Here is an 18,944-nt window from a genome sequence, read left to right as displayed (position 1 = left end):
GTGCAATACTTCAGCTTGCAAAGGACCAGCCTAACTGAACTCTACCCAGCTAGAAATAGTTATTTACCAACTGAGACCCTAAGCCCTGTGTATGATCTGTGTTTTTAATTTTACAATAGTAAACTTGGCAAAAAAAATAAAAACTACCACCATACTGTCTCTTTACAGCTTCTGTTGAAATGCGGCAGAGGACTGCTCCACCAGTATTAAACACAAAATCGACACTGCCTAACTGAAGAGGTCATCAGCACTGCTTTGTCACTAGCAGCATTTCCACCCAATTATACGACAATAATTTCCAGATGCAGAGACCAAGTCATTTTCATTCAACCACTGGTTCACTTCACTCAGACACGTAAGAAGATTATTGAAGTATGACATTTGGTTTTATTAGTAAATAGAGCAGAATGTAATGAGCACACAGATGACATCTACTAATGGCGACATGGTCAGAACCACACAAAAGCCAACACGAGTCCAAGGAGAGAACAAGGAGTTAGGTTGGCAGGACCTAGAGTTGGCTCAATGGGGCAACCAATGGCGAAACTAAGGCAATTCTTTTTGCAATTCAGAGTTGTGTTCAGAAGCCATATTCAAGCTACCAGGTGGCTGTGCTGATGATATTCTAGCAATAACTGGAGCTTTATCTGCAAATGTCGATAGAATTGTGCATCTCTCTTTTATACTGTATTTGACTTACTTTAGACTGCTCATTAGCAAAAGTCTTTATTATTAGTTGTTTTTGTTTACTATGTGTGAAATTACCAACAAGGTAACAGGTGAAATATTCCTATTTTTGGTATGAGTGACTTACTGTAATTGCCACTTTCAGTTTCAACTTGCTATTCATTGCCAGGGTAGTGAGGACAACATGCAGAGCTGGACAATCCAGACCACCAAGTCCTGAAATTTTTCCAGCTTCTCTTCGGAAATTCCCAGAAGTTGCCAGGCCATCAGAGAGACATAACTACTATAGAGTATGCCACCAAAGGCCAGACCCAAGATGTCAGAGTGACCTGTGGCTATAGCAATTGGGAAGCCACCAAGCTTCACATCAAATCATCTTAAATGGCTGCTCTCAATGCTGTTAATCAGGGGAAGTAGCTTGGGGGTGATCCCATATTGAACTGCTTACCCCCATTGCCCCCCCCCCCCCCCCCACCATCCAAACTAAGGCTTGTAACTTCACTTCAGTCTATTGTATTTGGCATTATATTCTTTTGGAACAACCAGGAGCTTGTGACCATAGGCAAGGATGGCAATCCATCCATCCATTATCCAACCCGCTATATCCTAACTACAGGGTCACTGGGTTCTGTTGGAGCCAATCCCAGCCAACACAAGGTGCAAGGCAGGAACCAATCCAGGGCAGGGTGCCAGCCAACCGCAGGGATGGCAATCCAAAAGCTTAATTCAAGGATTTCGCTCCTATATAAAATTTTGCAAAAACTGCTGCCAATTTTTTGGTTCGTCCTACGATCATCTATACCCTGACTTGTGGCTGCTCCAAACATTTTAGTTGTAGGAAACAGGCCACACATTTTCAAGAAAGGACTATGACCTCAGATTTTAAAGGAGTTACACTAGCAAGGAAATGTGATTTGAGAATTCATTACAGATTTCACTTACAGGCTCGAAGTTCTTGTTCTCTCAATTTAAAAAAATTAACTCTTACAAGCAACTTAAGAGTTGTGGTTGCTTCCAGTAGGCAGCAGCAGGAACTGAACAAGACAACTTGAATCTCTGCCCAGAAGTTTTGTTTTTACATTAGCAGAATGGTAAAGAAAATCAAAAATCCCGTATTTGTTGTAAACCTTCAATGAGTAACACACATTCTGATGGCTTGTGAAATTCTGATCTCCAGAATACTTTGTATTTGTCAGTGATGTTTCCCCTTAGAAGCCTTCCATCATCTTTTTCTGCTCCAGCACTTTCTAGTCCTTGATACTTCTTGTGACATCTACTGAAGGCTCAGCATCTGTAAAAACATAAAGGAGAACTGGTGATTATCAGTCACAACCTCAAAAAACAGAAAAGTGCTTAGCTCCCCTGGCCATTCATGTACAGTACTTGGGATATTTGACACAGGCTCTGACTTTGAGAAAAGAAAAAGGTCTTACCGTCACAGTATCTTGGAGGCATTACTGTATAGGAAGTCAAGTTCTTTTCTATGATGTATGCAGTTATGTAGAATCCACAGTCCACAACAATCATTGTAACCTGAGTGAAAATCCAAGTACACTTCTGAGTGTGACTACATGCAGTACATTTCACACTGTTGTTATTGTTACATACAGCAAGTGATTCTGAAATTTCTGAGATTTACTTTCATGTGCATTTTTACATTTTCATCCATCCATCCATCCATCCATCCTCTTCCGCTTATCCGAGATCGGGTCGCGGGGGCAGCAGCTTGAGCAGAGATGCCCAGACTTCCCTCTCCCCGGCCACTTCTAGCTCTTCCGGGAGAATCCCAAGGTGTTCCCAGGTCAGCCGAGAGACATAGTCCCTCCGGCGTGTCCTGGGTCTTCCCTGGGGCCTCCTCCTGGTTAGACGTGCCCGTAACACCTCACCAGGGAGGCATCCCGGAGGCATCCTGATCAGATGCCCGAGCCACTTCATCTGACTCCTCTCGATGCGGAGGAGCAGCGGCTCTACTCTGAGCCCCTCTCGGATGACTGAGCTTTTACATTTTCAGTAAAATCTAAAAAACGTTCATTACTTAAATGTCAGCCCATCCATCACTCTTTCAACTAACTGATGTCACATGGTAACAACAGAAAACAAGAACCATACATTTGTAAAAAAAAAAAAAAAAAAAAAAGATCTCAGCAGTATGGCAGTTTTCATGGGTGTATTAAAGCTTGCAGCATCCCTGTACCTTCCTGGGGCAGAGCCAACATCGCCAACTTCTCAGGAACTGCACCAACACCCATCTAAACAGTCACGTGGCACTAGGCAATGAATGAGAGTAGCTCAGGGTGAAGTTAGACAATATGATTGTTGTGAGCCAGTCATTTCAAATGTTAATGACCTACTATTCTGTGGAGACTTGACAAAATGTAGTGGTGCCACCAGAGAGGCCACTGTGATATCTAAACAGTGGACTGACACTCCTACAATAGTACAAAATCTCCACATAGGTGTCACATCTTTTGTGGGCTATCCGTAGAAAAGTGTTTAGCAGCGAATATGCAATAGGTACTCTTGTTGAATCAAATGAGTGAGCAGCTTATCCCATTAGGACAGAGTTGAATCTGTCAAAATAAAAAGGGCCTCAAAACAATGAAGGGGTACACATGCTACCTAGAGTCCAACTAGAAGCAGAGCCGGGGGATTAAAATGTACTGCCACACCACCTGAAGCTCACAGAAATGTTATAAACTCACTGGATAAAAATAAATATAAAGTTGTCAAGGTTAACAAAAAAATCCCAGTAATCTTTCACAAGTGGGGGTAAATCTGTGAAAAGTCACGGGTGATTTACTAAAGTAGGGTCTGGGGAGCAGATAATGGCTATGTTCACACTGCAGCTAAATTCCAGATTTTTTCACTGATATGTGACAGATTTTTTTTAAATACGTGTGATGTCGTCAGTTAGGAATCACACAGCATTAATGCTCATACTTTCTCTTTCAAGCCATCCACCCTGAAATGGGATATAAATCATGACAGTGGGATTACCAGCTGTCAGTTCTACCGCTGCACTAAAGGAAATCTCCCTCAGGCAGCAACAAATATAGCCACATAGCCGGTTATGTGGCTTTTCCAGCACAACAGCTCTCTCTCTCTCTCCCTCTCTCACTTCTGTACACGTTGCTAAACCACATTTGAAGTAAAAAATAAAAATGGAACCAACTTTTCCGATTGGATTAAACCACATTCTGAAACACTGTGCTAAAGATGGAACAGACATACACAATTTAATGTTACCTGCATTTGAAATGGAACTGCCTGGACATTTACACTCCCCTTTTAATTTTACTTCTGTACTTGTGTGATCTTTGTCATATCTTTATTGAAAATCAAGATTACAGTACCAACTTTGCATAGCAAGGGAAAGATAGCAAGGTTAAGAATTATTGAACATTTACAACGACTGTAGCCATCCAATGCAGCCCAACTGCTTATGTGCTTTCTGATGGAAATGACCACCTCAAATTGGCATGTTTTAGGTGTGATCGCATATAACGCACAAGGCACCTATTGTGAAAGCCCCCATCTGTCTGTCTGAAACAACTCGGGGCTTTGTCGAGACTGTTTTAATTTTTGTTCATAGATCTCTAACAGACTGCGAGATAGGAAGTTTTAAAATTTCAGTTTCCCTTGAAAAAGCATAGGCGAATTTGTGAACTTGCCCATCTTAAAATAGGAGAAATATTCTGTACAACTTCAAATACGAATTAGTTTACTGTTTCAATTTTACCCTGAGAGTGATAGCATGAACTTCAACATTTTGTAAATTTTTCCTCTTTTACTCATTTGACAGCCGCTCAAACGCCCAATGCAAGTAAGTCAGAGACCAGGAAGACTTCAAGCACAAACAGCTCACACAGCAAGTGCCCTTCTCCTGCTGCTTTAGGTAAGTTAGCCATTAGAGTACAAAAAAAGTCACTTCTGTGGAAATACATTGAAGGGGAAAGCAATCATGTAAACATATAGAAGACTGAATTGACTGTAAAATATTATCTGCAGATTATTATTATAAAGAACCAATGCTATCAACTTGCAGTTAAATGGTGTTTGAACACATTAATTACATAGGAAAGGTTCAGCAACTATAGCCGATATAAGCATAGGTTGGGTTTAAAATTACATTGGGAGGTCGTAGGCTTCAGTGGCCTAAGCCCCTGGTCTTTCAGTCCCACATATACACAAACAATTGCAGCAAGCCCCTGATCTTCTAATTCTTATCCATTGTGTACCATTATACTCCTGTTATACAAAACAATCAGCTTGTTTCCAGGTTCTTAATTATGTGTGTAATTTTTTAAACTTATATTAATGGTTAGATGGGAAACTTCTTTCACTTCCTTTTATCCTTTGATAGGGTAATATTGATACATACTTCATGCAGTTATTGATCATTTTATAGCAATAGACATTTTTCAGTTGCTAATAATTGGATACTACTCTTATTAGGTATATGTTGTGGTGTGAAAGTTTCCTATGTTGATAAATATTTTGTATGTCTTTATTTGTAACTTAGACATTAGTGTTATATCATTGATAAGAACAGCAATGGTTTGATGTTTAAGAACACAAACCCCAACCTTTACGACTGAGTCTTTATAATTTCATTACAGGGTCTGGGGAAGTGCCTAAAGCCAGGTTGGCAAAAGATTCTCTACAGGACTCTCTCAATCAACCCCCACAGGAAAGCCAAATACTTGGCAGGCATCAGCTCAACAAATGGTTTTGGAGGCAGGTGTGAAAGGTATTGTGTGCCTCCTAGTGGTCTGAAGTAAGGCTGTTTGGGATTGGTTTGAATCAGAGGCCATTCTGTAGCGTGACTCACTATTGGTGTAAGGATTTAGACAAAAAATTTAACAATTTGGTTGCTTTACACCCCCCCCCCCCCCCCCCCTCTCACCATCATGATGGAGCATCTCACACACCATGAACTGAAATGAAGCATAGCTCAGCAACCATATTGAGACAGACATACAGCCTGTCCTGAAGAAAGCCATAAAATGATGACTTAACTAGAGACATTTAAAGTAACTGCAAGTCTGTGTGCTGCCTGAAATTACACATCAGCATTTATCAGGTTGTATGTTTGCCAATATTCAAATGTACTTTGCTTATTGTTATCATTTTATGAATATTATCGATAATACATTATTTAAAGTTGTAACTTAATTTCTGCTTGTCTTTTACTCCATGTAATTGCCTGTGGTTACAGATGTAGAAGGGAAGGTGGGGAGAAGTTATAAAGTACAATACCTTATGAACAGTGATAAGTCTATGGGATTTGAGGCATTCTGACAAAGGCTATAAATTAAAGAATACAAAATGGGAAAGTAATACAGAGCTCTGCCAAGACAAAACTGTATACTTTCCAAAATGTTATGTTTAAGAAAACTGAACAAGTTTGTCACAGAACCATCACTTATAACATATATACAGCCATCAATGCCATTTTCACATCACATGAATTGCTGTCTGCTGTAGATGAAAGCTATTGAGCTACTATAAGCCTATTTACACTCTATTTCAGCTCTAAAGTAAAAGTGTTGTTAAAATGTATGTATATAATGTAGTCTACTAACACATGTACATTAGATTAGATTTATTAATCCCATGGGGAAATTCTGATGTATACAGCAACAGAAAAATAAACAGGGATATAGATTCACAGGACAAATAATACAGCCAATCGATCGATATACATAATAAATAAATAAAAATAAACTTAATGAGTACATTGGGTGGAAGCATCGAATTGCCTGATAGCATTGGGCAGAAAAGACCCCCAGAGACACTTCTTAGCACACCATGGTGGAATGAGCCTGTGGCTAAAATGTTTCATGATAGTATCCAATTTTGTAGTCATCCTCTTTTCACAAAAACTTCTAGTGTGTTTAGGGTTCATCCTGTGATGGAACAGTCTTTCCTGATTAGCTTGTTCAGGCATTGTGTGTCTTCTGAACTCAAGCTGCTTCCCCAGGAGAAGCAGGAAGTACAGTCTGCTCTGGCCCTTCTTGTACAGTGCCACTGTGTTGTCAGACCAGTCTAGATTATTGCACATATAAAACCCCAGGTAGTTGTAGTTCCACATCTTGCCCCTGAATAGTGACTAGTCTCTAAAGCTTCTTGGCATGATGAAAGTCTACCACCAGCTCTTTTGTCTTGCTGATGTTCAGTTGCAGGATGCCGTTTCTGCACCACACGACAAAGTACTCCACAACTTTCCTGATGGATGAGTCATCTGAAAATGTCTGTAGATAGCAAGTGCCGGTATTGTACTGCAAGTCTATTGCGTAGAGGGTGAACAAGAAGGGAACCTGGACAGTTTCCTGAGGTGCTCCAGTATTACACACCACCATTTCTGACACAGAGTTCCTCAGATTCACAAACTACTGTCTGTTGTACATGCCACACCTATATGTGCCTGATAGGCTAAACTGCAGAAGATTCAGATATTCTGAAACCAGGGGTCAAAGCTGTTTTAGAACCAGCCTCTCAAAGGTCTTCATGATGTATGAAGTAACAGAATTTGTACTGAAGTCCTTGGGATCACTGCAATGCCCTTTCTTTGGCACTGGGACCACACAGGATGTTTTCCACAGCTGGAAAACCTTCATCAAATTCAGGGAAAGGTGCTGAAGGACCCCACAGAGCTGGCTGGCTGATGTTTTCAGCACCTTGGGGCTGATTCCATTGGGTCTTGAAGCGTTTATGCAGTGCTCAGTTCCCTCCTCGCCTCAGCAGAGAAGCGCAGTTCATTCAGGCAGTGAAGTTTGGCTGGAGACCACAGGAGTGATGTTATTGCAGGTGATAGCTCTCTTCTTCAAATTCAGTAGGGTTTTCAAGTCTTTTGTATTCCATGGCTTGTTGTTGGGAAAACACCACACTGGCTTTGTGGGGACTGTGTTATCTACACAAAACCAGATGTAATCTGTGATATGGCATCTCAGTTCCTCAATGTCCAGGCCATGTGATTCACAAAGCATATCCCAATCATTGTTCTCAAAGGCATCCTTCAGAGCCGCAGTTTTCTATTCCTGCACAGTCCTGCTGGTGGCTGGCAACCTCTGGGCAATGGGTTTATATGCAAGTATGTGCTGTACCAAATTATGGTCCGACTGGCCTAAAGGTGACAAAGCAGCATATTATATACCATTGTTAAAAAGGCATATAACTAAGTGCAGGGTCTGGTTTTCTCTTGGTTTACAATCCACAAACTGATAAAAATTGTTGAGGGTGGACGAAAGTGAAGAATGGTTAAAGTCCCCAGAAATTGTGATTTATCAATTGTGATCTATCAACACTATTATTTTTAAATGACTCATTTTTACAAAGTTATTCAGAAAACAAAAATATAATACCTGCCTCTTAAATAAAATAGAAAATGTGAAATGCTCCAACTTGTATATCAGTAAGTCACTGAATGCACCTGAATGACACACCATGCATAAATTGTTTAACTTGCTTGAGAATCTTGTGGACAAGCATTGACATAATTAATGGAACATCCACCACAACAATGTAAAAGCTTCAAACCAAAGTGCTACATGTAGGCAACAGGAACATCAGTAGTAAATACAAGATGGAAGGCCCTGTCCTACAGGAAGCAACCTCTGAAAAAGATTAAGGTGTTCATGTTGACACAATGTTTTCATCATCTAAGGTATGCACAGAAGCAATTAAAAATACAAATAAAAGGTTATATTGTAAAAACTGTTGAATATAAATCAAGAGACATTATGAATGGTGTTCTATCATTTCACAAATTTCTTTTGGTCTTATGTACGTTCACTGTTTTGAAAACGTCTCCAAATCTTACCCTCACCAGTCCCGTCACCACTGTTTTTTGTTCAGAGAAGGCAGCAAAAATTGTGCTCAATAGAACAGTCTACTTTTCATTTTCTATCTCTTTTCTTTACTATCACAAGCTGATGAAAATTATGTTAAATAGCACACCACCCAGCATATTGATGGTGTTCATGGTGGTCTATTAGGTTTCAGGTGTCTAACATTTCTTTTAACCTATTTTCCATATCTGAGGCATTTTCTGAATGTGTATCTGTACACACTTAGATCTGGATCACCTGCAAAATCAATTTGTACTGTGTAGAGTACAACACAGTACTGTATTATAGAATACAGTATAGATAGATAGATATACATTGATTCAGATTTTTAGCCCATTTCCGATTTGAAATCAGTGCAGCAGTGTGAACACAACCAATACACCCAATTTTGTGGAAGGGGGATTGATTGAAAAACTAAAGGCAGAACAGACAAGGTCTCAGTTAGGTACAGGGAACTGATCTAGAGGTGGTTAAATTGAAATGTTCAAGTGTTTCCATATCCAGTGTCAAAGAAACATACAGGAGGTATGGGTTCAAATGACATGAAACGGTCTTGCTTCTTGACAACTTTCATTAGAGAATTCTACCCACCCACAAACTCACCAATCCAAGCACCATTCCTATAAAGCTTAAGACCACCATCTGGAAGCAAAAGAACATCCAAACTGGTATCTTGTATTCTACATCCAAGTAATTTCGCAATTCCTATGAAAAGAAAGCAATCAGAAATGAGCCTCAGTTTAAATACCAAATTCATTCAAAAAAAGAAAAAAAAGTTTTAATGTTTCCTACAACTACTTCCTCCCTCCATTTTCTAAATCACATAACCTAAGTGTATAGGCATTGGAGGACCAAGGTTTATTCATCCTTGAACTCAGAGTTTGAAAATATACAATTATTGTATCTATGATCTGTGGATTTTCTAGAAATGGTGAAGATAAACATCTAATGTTCAGATCATACACCCAATTCTTTTCTTGGTCAAGAAACGTTGAGTGTGTATCTTTGGGACTGTAAAAATTCCTTTTTCTTTAACATCCTAATTCTCAGGTCTAATTAATCCAATTCAGGGTTATGGTGGGACCAAACCCTATCCTGGCAGCACTAGGCACAAAGCAGGAAACCCACGGTGTTAGACCACTGCAGGCGCAAATTTGAAATAGCCAATCAACTTACACATCTTTGGGGTGCTGGAAAGAAAACCCACCAGGAGAACATCTAAAATCTACATAGACAATTCAGCCACAGAATTTGACCCCAAGATGCTGGCTCTATGAGTTAACAGTGCTGCCCACAACATATTAGGGTCTAAAACTCTTATTGTCAACAATAATGAACTTTGTTAGGTCAGCTATTAAAATGTCACTTCTGAACAAACTGCCAACTATGAAAAAATGAAGAATACAAGGCTTACCCTAACAGACTTTGAGAACCTGACAAGGAGCGACAGATAGTCCATCCTGCAAGATGACCAGTAAGATTTAGTAATTGAACAATTTAACTTTGCAATACTTTGTAAATATTATTCAACAATAATTTAAAGCTATTCAGTCAAATGGGTTCTAGCAAAAACATCTGATAATTAAGATCTATTTTAAACTGCAAGTTTCTGAAGGCCACACTTTAATGAATCCATGTGTTTCCCCAGTTGCAATGTCATCAGGTCCACCTTGTAGTGAGCTAGTCTTCCATTTAAATTCTCCCTAAATTTATTGTGAAAAGCATAGACTTAATCTGGATTTACAGGAAGCACAGGTAGTACATCTTGTACTGTACTGACAGATCACTCATTCCGACATACCAGGATCTGCGTACCAATTTGGGGACTGGCAAAAGGCCACAAGACAACAATACGAGGTCCTGGATAAAGATTAGTGGTTTCTTGTGAACTAATATTTAGTGGACGGCCATCATTTTTGGACTATTGTAGGTTGTGTGTATTTCTAGTCTGACATCCCTGTTGTCAGAGATTATTCCAAATCCCAGAAAGAATTTGAGCATGTGACATTCCAGAGTCTAGAATGAGAGGAACTGGAACAAAGGATAACTGTTGGGATGAAGACAGATCAAGATTACTGTGAGGAATAGCACACACAAAGTGAGATGGTAATGCTTTAGTGTATTAGGTGAGAGACATGCATGCAAGTGAGCCACACCACCTCAAACTCAAGACAACCATATACAAGTCCAGAGTGAAACCAGGGTCTTGCTTGTGCTTGTGAATTTATCTTTTTCCTCTCCGTATGATAAACCCACTGTATTAAATATGTAGATTAGTTGGTTTTATTGCAATGTCATATAAATATACAGCATACATATTTTAATACTCACAGTACAGAGGAAGGACTTCTCCATGTTGGCACAGTCTCAGCCTCTTTCCATTTTTTGTTACGAACAAACTCCAGAAAGTCTTGCAAAGCCATTCTTCCTGAGTATATCCTGTACACTCCATCTTTACAGCTACAAACAAGAGTCACAGTTCATTTTTAAAAAATCAGTTTTTACGAGTGCTTTGGGTAATGACGGGATATTCAGTGTGTAGGGAAGCATTACTCACTGGAATATTGTTGGATATTCTGAAATCAGGAACCTGAAGCATAATACTAAAAAGATGAAACAAAAAAGTATACATATCAACAGTATAAACTTGGTTTCTCTATGTTTTAACATTATGTAAACTTGGTTTCTCTATGTTTTAACATTATGCTTTGTATTCGGTGCATTTATTTCCCAAAGATTTGTAATTATTGCATAGCACACTGGTTTCATAAGTGGAAATGTGCTTAATAAAAATAAACTGAATTGAGCTATGAGTAAACATGTTTAAATTCAGGATGCATGATGTAATTCTTCTAAAAGGCAAGTTTTTTTCTTTTTTGCTCTTTTTGCCAAGCTGTTATTTGCCTGAATTCACATACAGTAGGGGGAAAAAGAAAATTATACACATACACATAGTGCTTAACAAAAAGTATTCAGTCCCTTGACCAGTTATCCAATTTTCCAGAATAACAAAGTTTGTTATTTGAGTTTGAATAACACTCAGAAATAAACATAAGGCAATTTAATGACATCTATTGTTAAAAAAAATGGAAACACGCTGTTTGCATAAGCCTTCAATCCCCCACATGTATGGATAAGTATGTTTCTGCTTTGCACACTCTTCATAGAGCGATTCTGGCCCTTTTTTCCCCCGACTGATTTGCTCCACATTGTTCAGGCTAGGTGGATGACCTCACTTTTTTGCCCTTGAGCCACTCCAAGTTTACTTGGGCTGCGTTTCATCAGCAGGTATTGTGCATATGGTTACAATAGGAGTAAATGGTTAGTTGTAAATGTAAGAAAAACACCCCAAGAAAACCTATTCTAGTTGCAGGGCAAAGATCCCAACATCATAATGCTACAAACACTACACCTCACTGTAGGCATTGTACATTTTGAGGTGTGGGTAGTGTTGCATTTTCACCACAGTCTTTAAAAGTTGGACAGAAAGTTCCATCTAAAACCTTTTTCCACATCGCACCAGAGTCACTTTTCATGTATTGTGGCAAACACAAGATATGTTTTCAGAAAGTTGTTTCTAAATAATGGATTTTTTGTGCCATCCTCCAATACAAGACAGTATTATGCTGACTTCTTAATATGGCGGACCTTCTATGGTGCGTCACAGCTCCTGAATGCTGTGTCTCTTTCAAAGTGATGGTTGGCCTCTCTCACAAGTCTCCTTGTTTGCACACAGGGTTTTCATGGATGACCTTTTCTAGGCAGCATGTGAGTAGTCTGACATAGCTTCTTACTTGCTGATAACTGCAGCAGCAGAGTCCACTGTGACATACCATGCTAGGATTTTTTTTTCTTTTGGTAACACTATAGTTTTGGTACTGCAAAAATGCATCTATTAGTTATTTACTATTCTGCAACAAGTCCTTAACAAACATCTCTGCAATGTGACTACTAACACAACTTCACTTTGGAGAGGTCTGAGGTGGATTAACTGAGACACATTTCTCTTGATATTACATGGATTGTGAATATGTGAATCCTTCATATTACCAAGTAATTTCACCATAATGTCAATATGCCACACTGCACAGAGATGAATAAGCCATTTATTGATGTTTTATAAGTGTTATGAAGGTCAAAAGAAGCCTAAGTCTTGTTACATAAGAATAAACGAGTAATAAATGCATTTTTACATTACCTAAAGGGTTACCCTTTTTGGCACTTTTCCTTATTTATGCATTTGTATTATTTTATTTCTAACTAGTATAAAATGCTCTTCAGTCTTCAACTTCACAACTGTCCTTCAGATTCATAATGATTCATTAACTGTGGACTTTTTACTTAAAAAAGTGGACGTTTTAAGCAATCAAATGTGGAGGCTAAATTTATCGCAACTGTGTCCTCAATAAGCAATTAAATTTATACTGGTAAAAGCTGAGCTTCCACTATGGAGACTGAGTACTCACAACAAACCTCTACCTAATAAAACTTAAAGAGAGTTTATTTTAATTATTTTTGCTTCCAAATAAAAGTACAGCACTAAACAAAATTTGAATGAATGAGCTGTAATTCAGTAAAATTGGGGAACTGGTGAACACTTGATTCTTTTGCAAAGCACTATATATTTGTCCATCCTCCAAACCCACTATATCCTGAGTAGGGTTGCAGGGAAGCTCAAGCATAGCCCACAACTAATTATGCTATAATTAACCTTTATGGGCTAATTCATTCATTCCATTCATTCATCCTCCAATCTCACTTATTGCTACATAGGCTTATGGGGAGGACAGAGCTGTCCTGGCAACATGTGGCATACAACTGTTCTGGACTGAGAGCCAGTACTGTACATTTGCAGGGTACATTAACACCATGGTAATTTGTTTGGCCTACACAGTATATCTTTTGACATGTGCTGTTAACAGTGGAAACACCATACAGATGGGACCCTGGGAAAGATCTGAATCCAGGACTGCAGATTTCAAGCAGCAACACCAAGCATTGCCTTTTCCAGAATTAACAGATTACAATTAAACACTTGTAATGTCCACTTGTGTGTCACACCATGAATACCATTGAAGTAAAAACACACCTTCCATGTATCATCTGCTTGTTTTATTACATAAAGCACAGCTTTATTCTCCATCTCCTTCCTGACATATGTGGGATTAAGATTCATCTCCCTTCCAAATCTAGCAATTGCAAGGTTACACCACTCTTCATTACACTTAACTAAGTCTACCAGGCATTTCTACACATGGTTATTTCATGAACCAGCAAAGGTGCCACAATGACATAATGTTTAGCACCACAGCTCTACTATGTGTAAGATTTTCAAAGAAGGGATTTAGTGAGAAGCAGAGGTAGCTTTTTAAAGGTGTTTCGTGTATACAAAGCCTTTAGACACTAATGCAAGATTTTTTTTTTTGGAATCAAGCAAACTCATAGCCGGTAAACTTCTCCAAGGTGAAAATACCGGAGATTCTCTAATATTTTATAGATCAATTCAAGTCTTTCTTTTATAATAAAAATTAGCAGTGGCAAGCTTCTCATAATAACTCATTTGTATGCAAGATGGCCACAATGATGCCACACTCCAGTACAAACACCCAGAGAAAATGAAGCCCCCTAGCAATGACTGTCTCAATAATGCACATTTAACTGACAAACATGCAATCAAAAATAAGGAACATTAGGTTTGACATATCTTTACAAAAATCAAAGACAACATCTGATTTTATTCTGATCCTGACAATGAGTATGTTCTGAAGGGGTTCAGCCACCACAGCCAGTGATGGGTCTTGCTGTATGCCAGCTCCAGAAGTTTAACACGCCAACTAAACAACAGACTAAAGCAAGCATGGATGGACAGATGGTTGGGCAGGCCACACACATCTCCAACTGCTCAAAAATAAAAAAAATGGTACTATCTGCAATCATGCTGTTTTTAAAATTAACTTTCAGACACATACTAAAAACGTCTCTCTCCACAAGCTGCAATCTGAATTCCAAGGTTGGCTGAAGTAAATGTTATTTTTTTATGTTCACTTCCCTCATTTGGTATGCCTGAATTTGAAGAATGTCCATTAAATCTCAGACTGATACTAGCAGGACTGTATGCTGGCCTGCTTTACATCTCAAAAGCGCACTGACCTATACATTCCTTGTTTTAACAGAGAAGTGTGAGAAAACAATGCTTTGACAGCCTCAGGAAATTGCATAAGCGCACGACAGACAGTTGGGAAGGCTTATGAGAATGTGTAATGTTGACTTTGCATTTTTCAATGATTACTAGAAGCAGATTAAATTAAAAATAAAACTAGCAAAAATAATCTTGCTCATTCTGGTCATTCCTTGAAAGCCCCGTCAGTTACTTGTTTGCAATAATGCGAAATTCTGACAGAATTAACATTATTCTGAACATTACCAACAGTTTAACTGTCTGCTTAACAATATAATTAGCTCTACTGCCTCAGTACTCTGTGGACCTGGGTACAAATACCAGGTCAAAAACTGTGTAGAGTTTGCATGTTCTCTTCATATCCATATGGGTTTTCTCCCCCTTTCCATGTACTGCAGATGTATGTGTTAGAATAACTGGCTGCATTGTATTGATCAAGCAACAGTGTCAACTGAGATGGATTTCACCGTACAATCATCACCCATCCCCTGAAGGGCAATTAAGAGGTGGCCCTCTATTAATAGTAATAATAATTAATTACATTTATATAGCGTTTTTCTCAGTACTCAAAGTGCTATCCACACAGGGAGGAACTGGGAAGCGAACTCACAATCTTCCGCAGTAAGGAGACTGTGGAAGATTGTGGGTTCGCTTCCCGGTTCCTCCCTGTGTGGATATCGCTTTGAGTACTGAGAAAAGCGCTATATAAATGTAATGAATTATTATTATATTGCCGGTTACATCACATGCATTTATCACTTCAAGTGGGTCTGTAATAATACAGAGACATTAGCTGCAATGCTAATTAGCCACTCTGACAATTTCCACATAGCTTATACAGAAATGTCTCAAACACAATGCAATAAAGAAGTTTGTAATTTTGCAAACATTGTGACAGGCAACTTTCTCTAAAACTGAAATTCCAATAGATGTCAGTGTAGCCCCCAAGACTCAAGTGGAGTGACCTCATAATACACAGAAAAAAATAGATTTACCTTAATATTGGTGTCCAGATCTAATAATTACATTCATCCATTGTCAAACCTGCTTAATCCAGTTCAGTGTCACAGGTGACAAACTATGAAGACGGCAGAAACCAACCAGTGCAGTTCAAAGTCCACCCATACACACCCACACACAAATATGAATATGGCTTTGGGTCACAAATTAACCTACTGCAACACACAACATCTTTGTGATGGTAAAAAAAAAAAAACTGAAGTATTTACAGAAACACATATAGACGGGATTCAATCCAAGGACTTTTGGACATGCAAGGCAGTAGCACTAAACAGAACATCACCATACTGCCCCCATGCCCCCTAATATCCTGTTGGGATTTAATTATAATGGATTATTAACGTCTAAGAATGTACAACTTGAAACTCCGATTTGTAAGATACAAATGAATAGTCTACTGTTTTGCAGAGAGTGTATTACAGAAAATTTAGATAATATGTATTCGTATTTGTTATTTCATGATGTAGTGGTTAGTCCTGCTGCCTCAAAACTTCAAAGCCCTGGGTACGAATCCTGATAAGGTCACCACCTGTGTGGAGCCCTTCCAAGTCTGTATGGCGGTTTCCCTCCCACATACCAAAGACATACAGCTTCAGTGACTTGGCGGTCCCATGCAAGTGGTTGATGTGTGAAAATACACCTTGTGATAGATATGCAATCCAGCCAAGGCTATTTTTTACCTTGCACCCCTGCTGTTGAACGGGCCCCAGTTCACCCTGACCCTGACCTGGATAATCAGGCTATATGAGGCACAGAGAGAGAGAGATAAAAGAATAAAAGATGGCTCTAATTTCATGCTTTTTCTTTTTTCAGTCAAAGTGAAAACTCATTGTGTCAGCTGTGAAAGAAATATTGCCAAACTATATTTCACTGAGCACCAAACATACTCCACTGCTTAGCTATTTAAGCACTATTCCAGTAAAGGAATTTTACATGAAGCATCAAGTACTGGTTGATTCAAAGAAGAACTGAACATAAAAAAATGTAATGTATTACTCATTAGCAAAGTATAATGCAGTCTAAAGCAATTTGTAAACTCACCATTTTTGTCTAATCTTAATATACTGTAAACAGAAACCAACAATATCTGTCCATTAATTAACTGCTGAACTTTGTCCAGTTGACATATAGACTAATTCCTCCCTTTGCAGTATATAACCAACTATGGCTGACATGCCAACCATGATGTGTTCCTCAATTTTCTGATATGTGAAAATCTGGAAAAAAATTAAAAGGAGGCTCTACAAATTGGTGCAGACTACATGTTCATATACTACATTGTTATCAAGTAACACATTTTGAGAGTGTTGAATTATTTTGACTAAATGACAGCACAGTCATACTGAAAAATTTTTGAAATAAGGTTGTGACCTGTTCTGTTATACATGCTATGTTGTTCACACAAATCCCACAAGCCCAAAAGAAGTGTACAGTGATTAACTTTTCAAATAAGCAAATATTTGTTTAACCTGTACATATGGTGAGGTTGTAAGCACATAACAATGTAGCCGCCTTTGATTCTAAACCAGTTTACTAACTCTTTTGTAAAGTAATCAAAGGGTGTTGACATATTTCTTTTCTCTCATCCCATCTGTCCTGCACATTGGCAATTAGAATTCTGTATCAGTTTCAATGAAAATGCAAGAAATCCAAAGACAAAGGCAGTCTGATAAGATAACTCTACTGTACTGAATGTAAAAAAATCCACTCAACAAATAAATGAAAAAGATGTCAATTATACAATTCAAACTGGGAAACCAAATGATTCAGTTGCATCCTTTTTGGAATGATGTCTGGAACATATCAGAGAAGCATAAAATGCAATGAATGAGTTTCTTTAAGAAATTACTTCTCAAAACGATTAGTGCTTTCATCTGGAATAAATTCACATAAGGTCCATCAATCCTTCACACCCCAAGTGAGAACCTAAGTTACGGGACACACAGCACTATGGTACCCAAAATGTCTGCTATGTATGACACAGTTCTCATGTAAATAATTTAAGATACTGTAAATAAGAAATGATATAGTTAATTTACTCATTAGTTTAGTGCAAGAAGAAAGATTTTATAGAAGTTCTCTTATGTTGTGGTTCAACAACAAGTAGGCTACATTCAAGCAGACTCCAAAACTGCAGGGAGGATTACAAAAGTATGATATGTTGCTTCTTTCAAACAGACAACTGTTTCCTTTGAGAAAGAGTTCCTTTTATGTCTCTGTTTTTATAAAAAAATCCTGGGACGAGACGAGACTTTTTAGCCTGGGACGAGATGTGACTTTTAGAGAAATACTTTTAAGTCCCGCAAGATGAGACTTTGTGCCAAGAGATTTAACCACGCCTGGGGCCAGAAATAAAAGACAAAGAGTAAATAACAAAGTAGATCGTAAAGAGGTTCAAAAACGTTGGCACGATACGCCTACAGAGCAGGTTAGAGATATTGAAAGTACTAAAATTCGAAACTCTCAAAAAAAAGATAGTAAAGATCGCATTAGTGCAAACAAATGGAAATGATTACTCATGAAATAACGGAACAGAGAAAAGAGATCGAAAATATTGCTTGGATTTAAACTTTAAGTCAGAGACTTGTAGATCATCTAATTCGTGTTGCCATCAGGGAAAAGTAGTGTTTCTTCCCAATGAAGAGGCATATCCGCGAGAATTAAAAGATTTGTTGTTTGGTGAAAGTGAAAAATCCAGAGATGCAAAGTGGCTGGCGCATAGCGCAGGCTGAGGGGTTGGCGAACGAAGCTCAGATTAAAAATAAAGTACTGAACGGCAAAACCTACAGGTAATATACAGTAAACTTGCAAACATTTATTTCAAGAGTTACTTTGGTGAGATGGGCGGCACGGTGGTGCAGTGGTAGTGCTGCTGCCTTGCAGTAAGGAGACCTGGGTTCATTTCCTGGGTCCTCCCTGTGTGGAGTTTGCATATTCTCCCCATATCTGCGTGAGTTTCTTCCAGGTGCTCTGGTTTCCTCCCACTGTCCAAAGACATGCAGGTTAGGTGCATTGGCGATCCTAAATTGTCCCTAGTGTGTGCTTGGTGTATAGGTGTGTGTGCCCTGCCCAGGGATTTGTTGCTGCCTTGCGCCCTGTGCTGGCTGGGATCCAGCAGACCCGTGTTAGGATATAGTGGGTTGGACAATGACTGACTGACTTTGGTGAGATTTGACACCGCTTCATACACATTTCAGGAAAAGTAGGTG

The 18,944-nt window shown here is 38.7% G+C and overlaps 1 protein-coding gene across 2 annotated transcripts in view; it reads right to left on the bottom strand.

The window, feature by feature from the left end:
* Positions 1-1,595: 1,595 nt before the first annotated feature.
* LOC114654140 (thioredoxin-related transmembrane protein 1-like) overlaps positions 1,596-18,944 on the bottom strand; it is a 38,666-nt gene continuing 21,317 nt past the window's right edge. For both annotated transcript variants that reach the window (XM_051929984.1, XM_051929983.1), the window contains exons 3-8: positions 11,095-11,140; positions 10,869-10,997; positions 9,952-9,997; positions 9,141-9,242; positions 2,121-2,220; positions 1,596-1,978 (exon numbers count right to left, since the gene is read on the bottom strand). In XM_051929984.1, the coding sequence (XP_051785944.1) occupies positions 1,935-1,978; positions 2,121-2,220; positions 9,141-9,242; positions 9,952-9,997; positions 10,869-10,997; positions 11,095-11,140 (467 nt within the window). In that variant the 3' untranslated portion in view covers positions 1,596-1,934. The remainder of the gene's footprint in view (positions 1,979-2,120; positions 2,221-9,140; positions 9,243-9,951; positions 9,998-10,868; positions 10,998-11,094; positions 11,141-18,944) is intronic.

The sequence above is a fragment of the Erpetoichthys calabaricus genome, chromosome 7, assembly GCF_900747795.2.
Source record: "Erpetoichthys calabaricus chromosome 7, fErpCal1.3, whole genome shotgun sequence".
NCBI classification, from domain to species: Eukaryota; Metazoa; Chordata; class Cladistia; order Polypteriformes; family Polypteridae; genus Erpetoichthys; species Erpetoichthys calabaricus.
The sequence above is the reverse complement of the archived record's forward strand: the minus strand, read 5'-3'. Positions and strand labels throughout refer to the sequence as shown.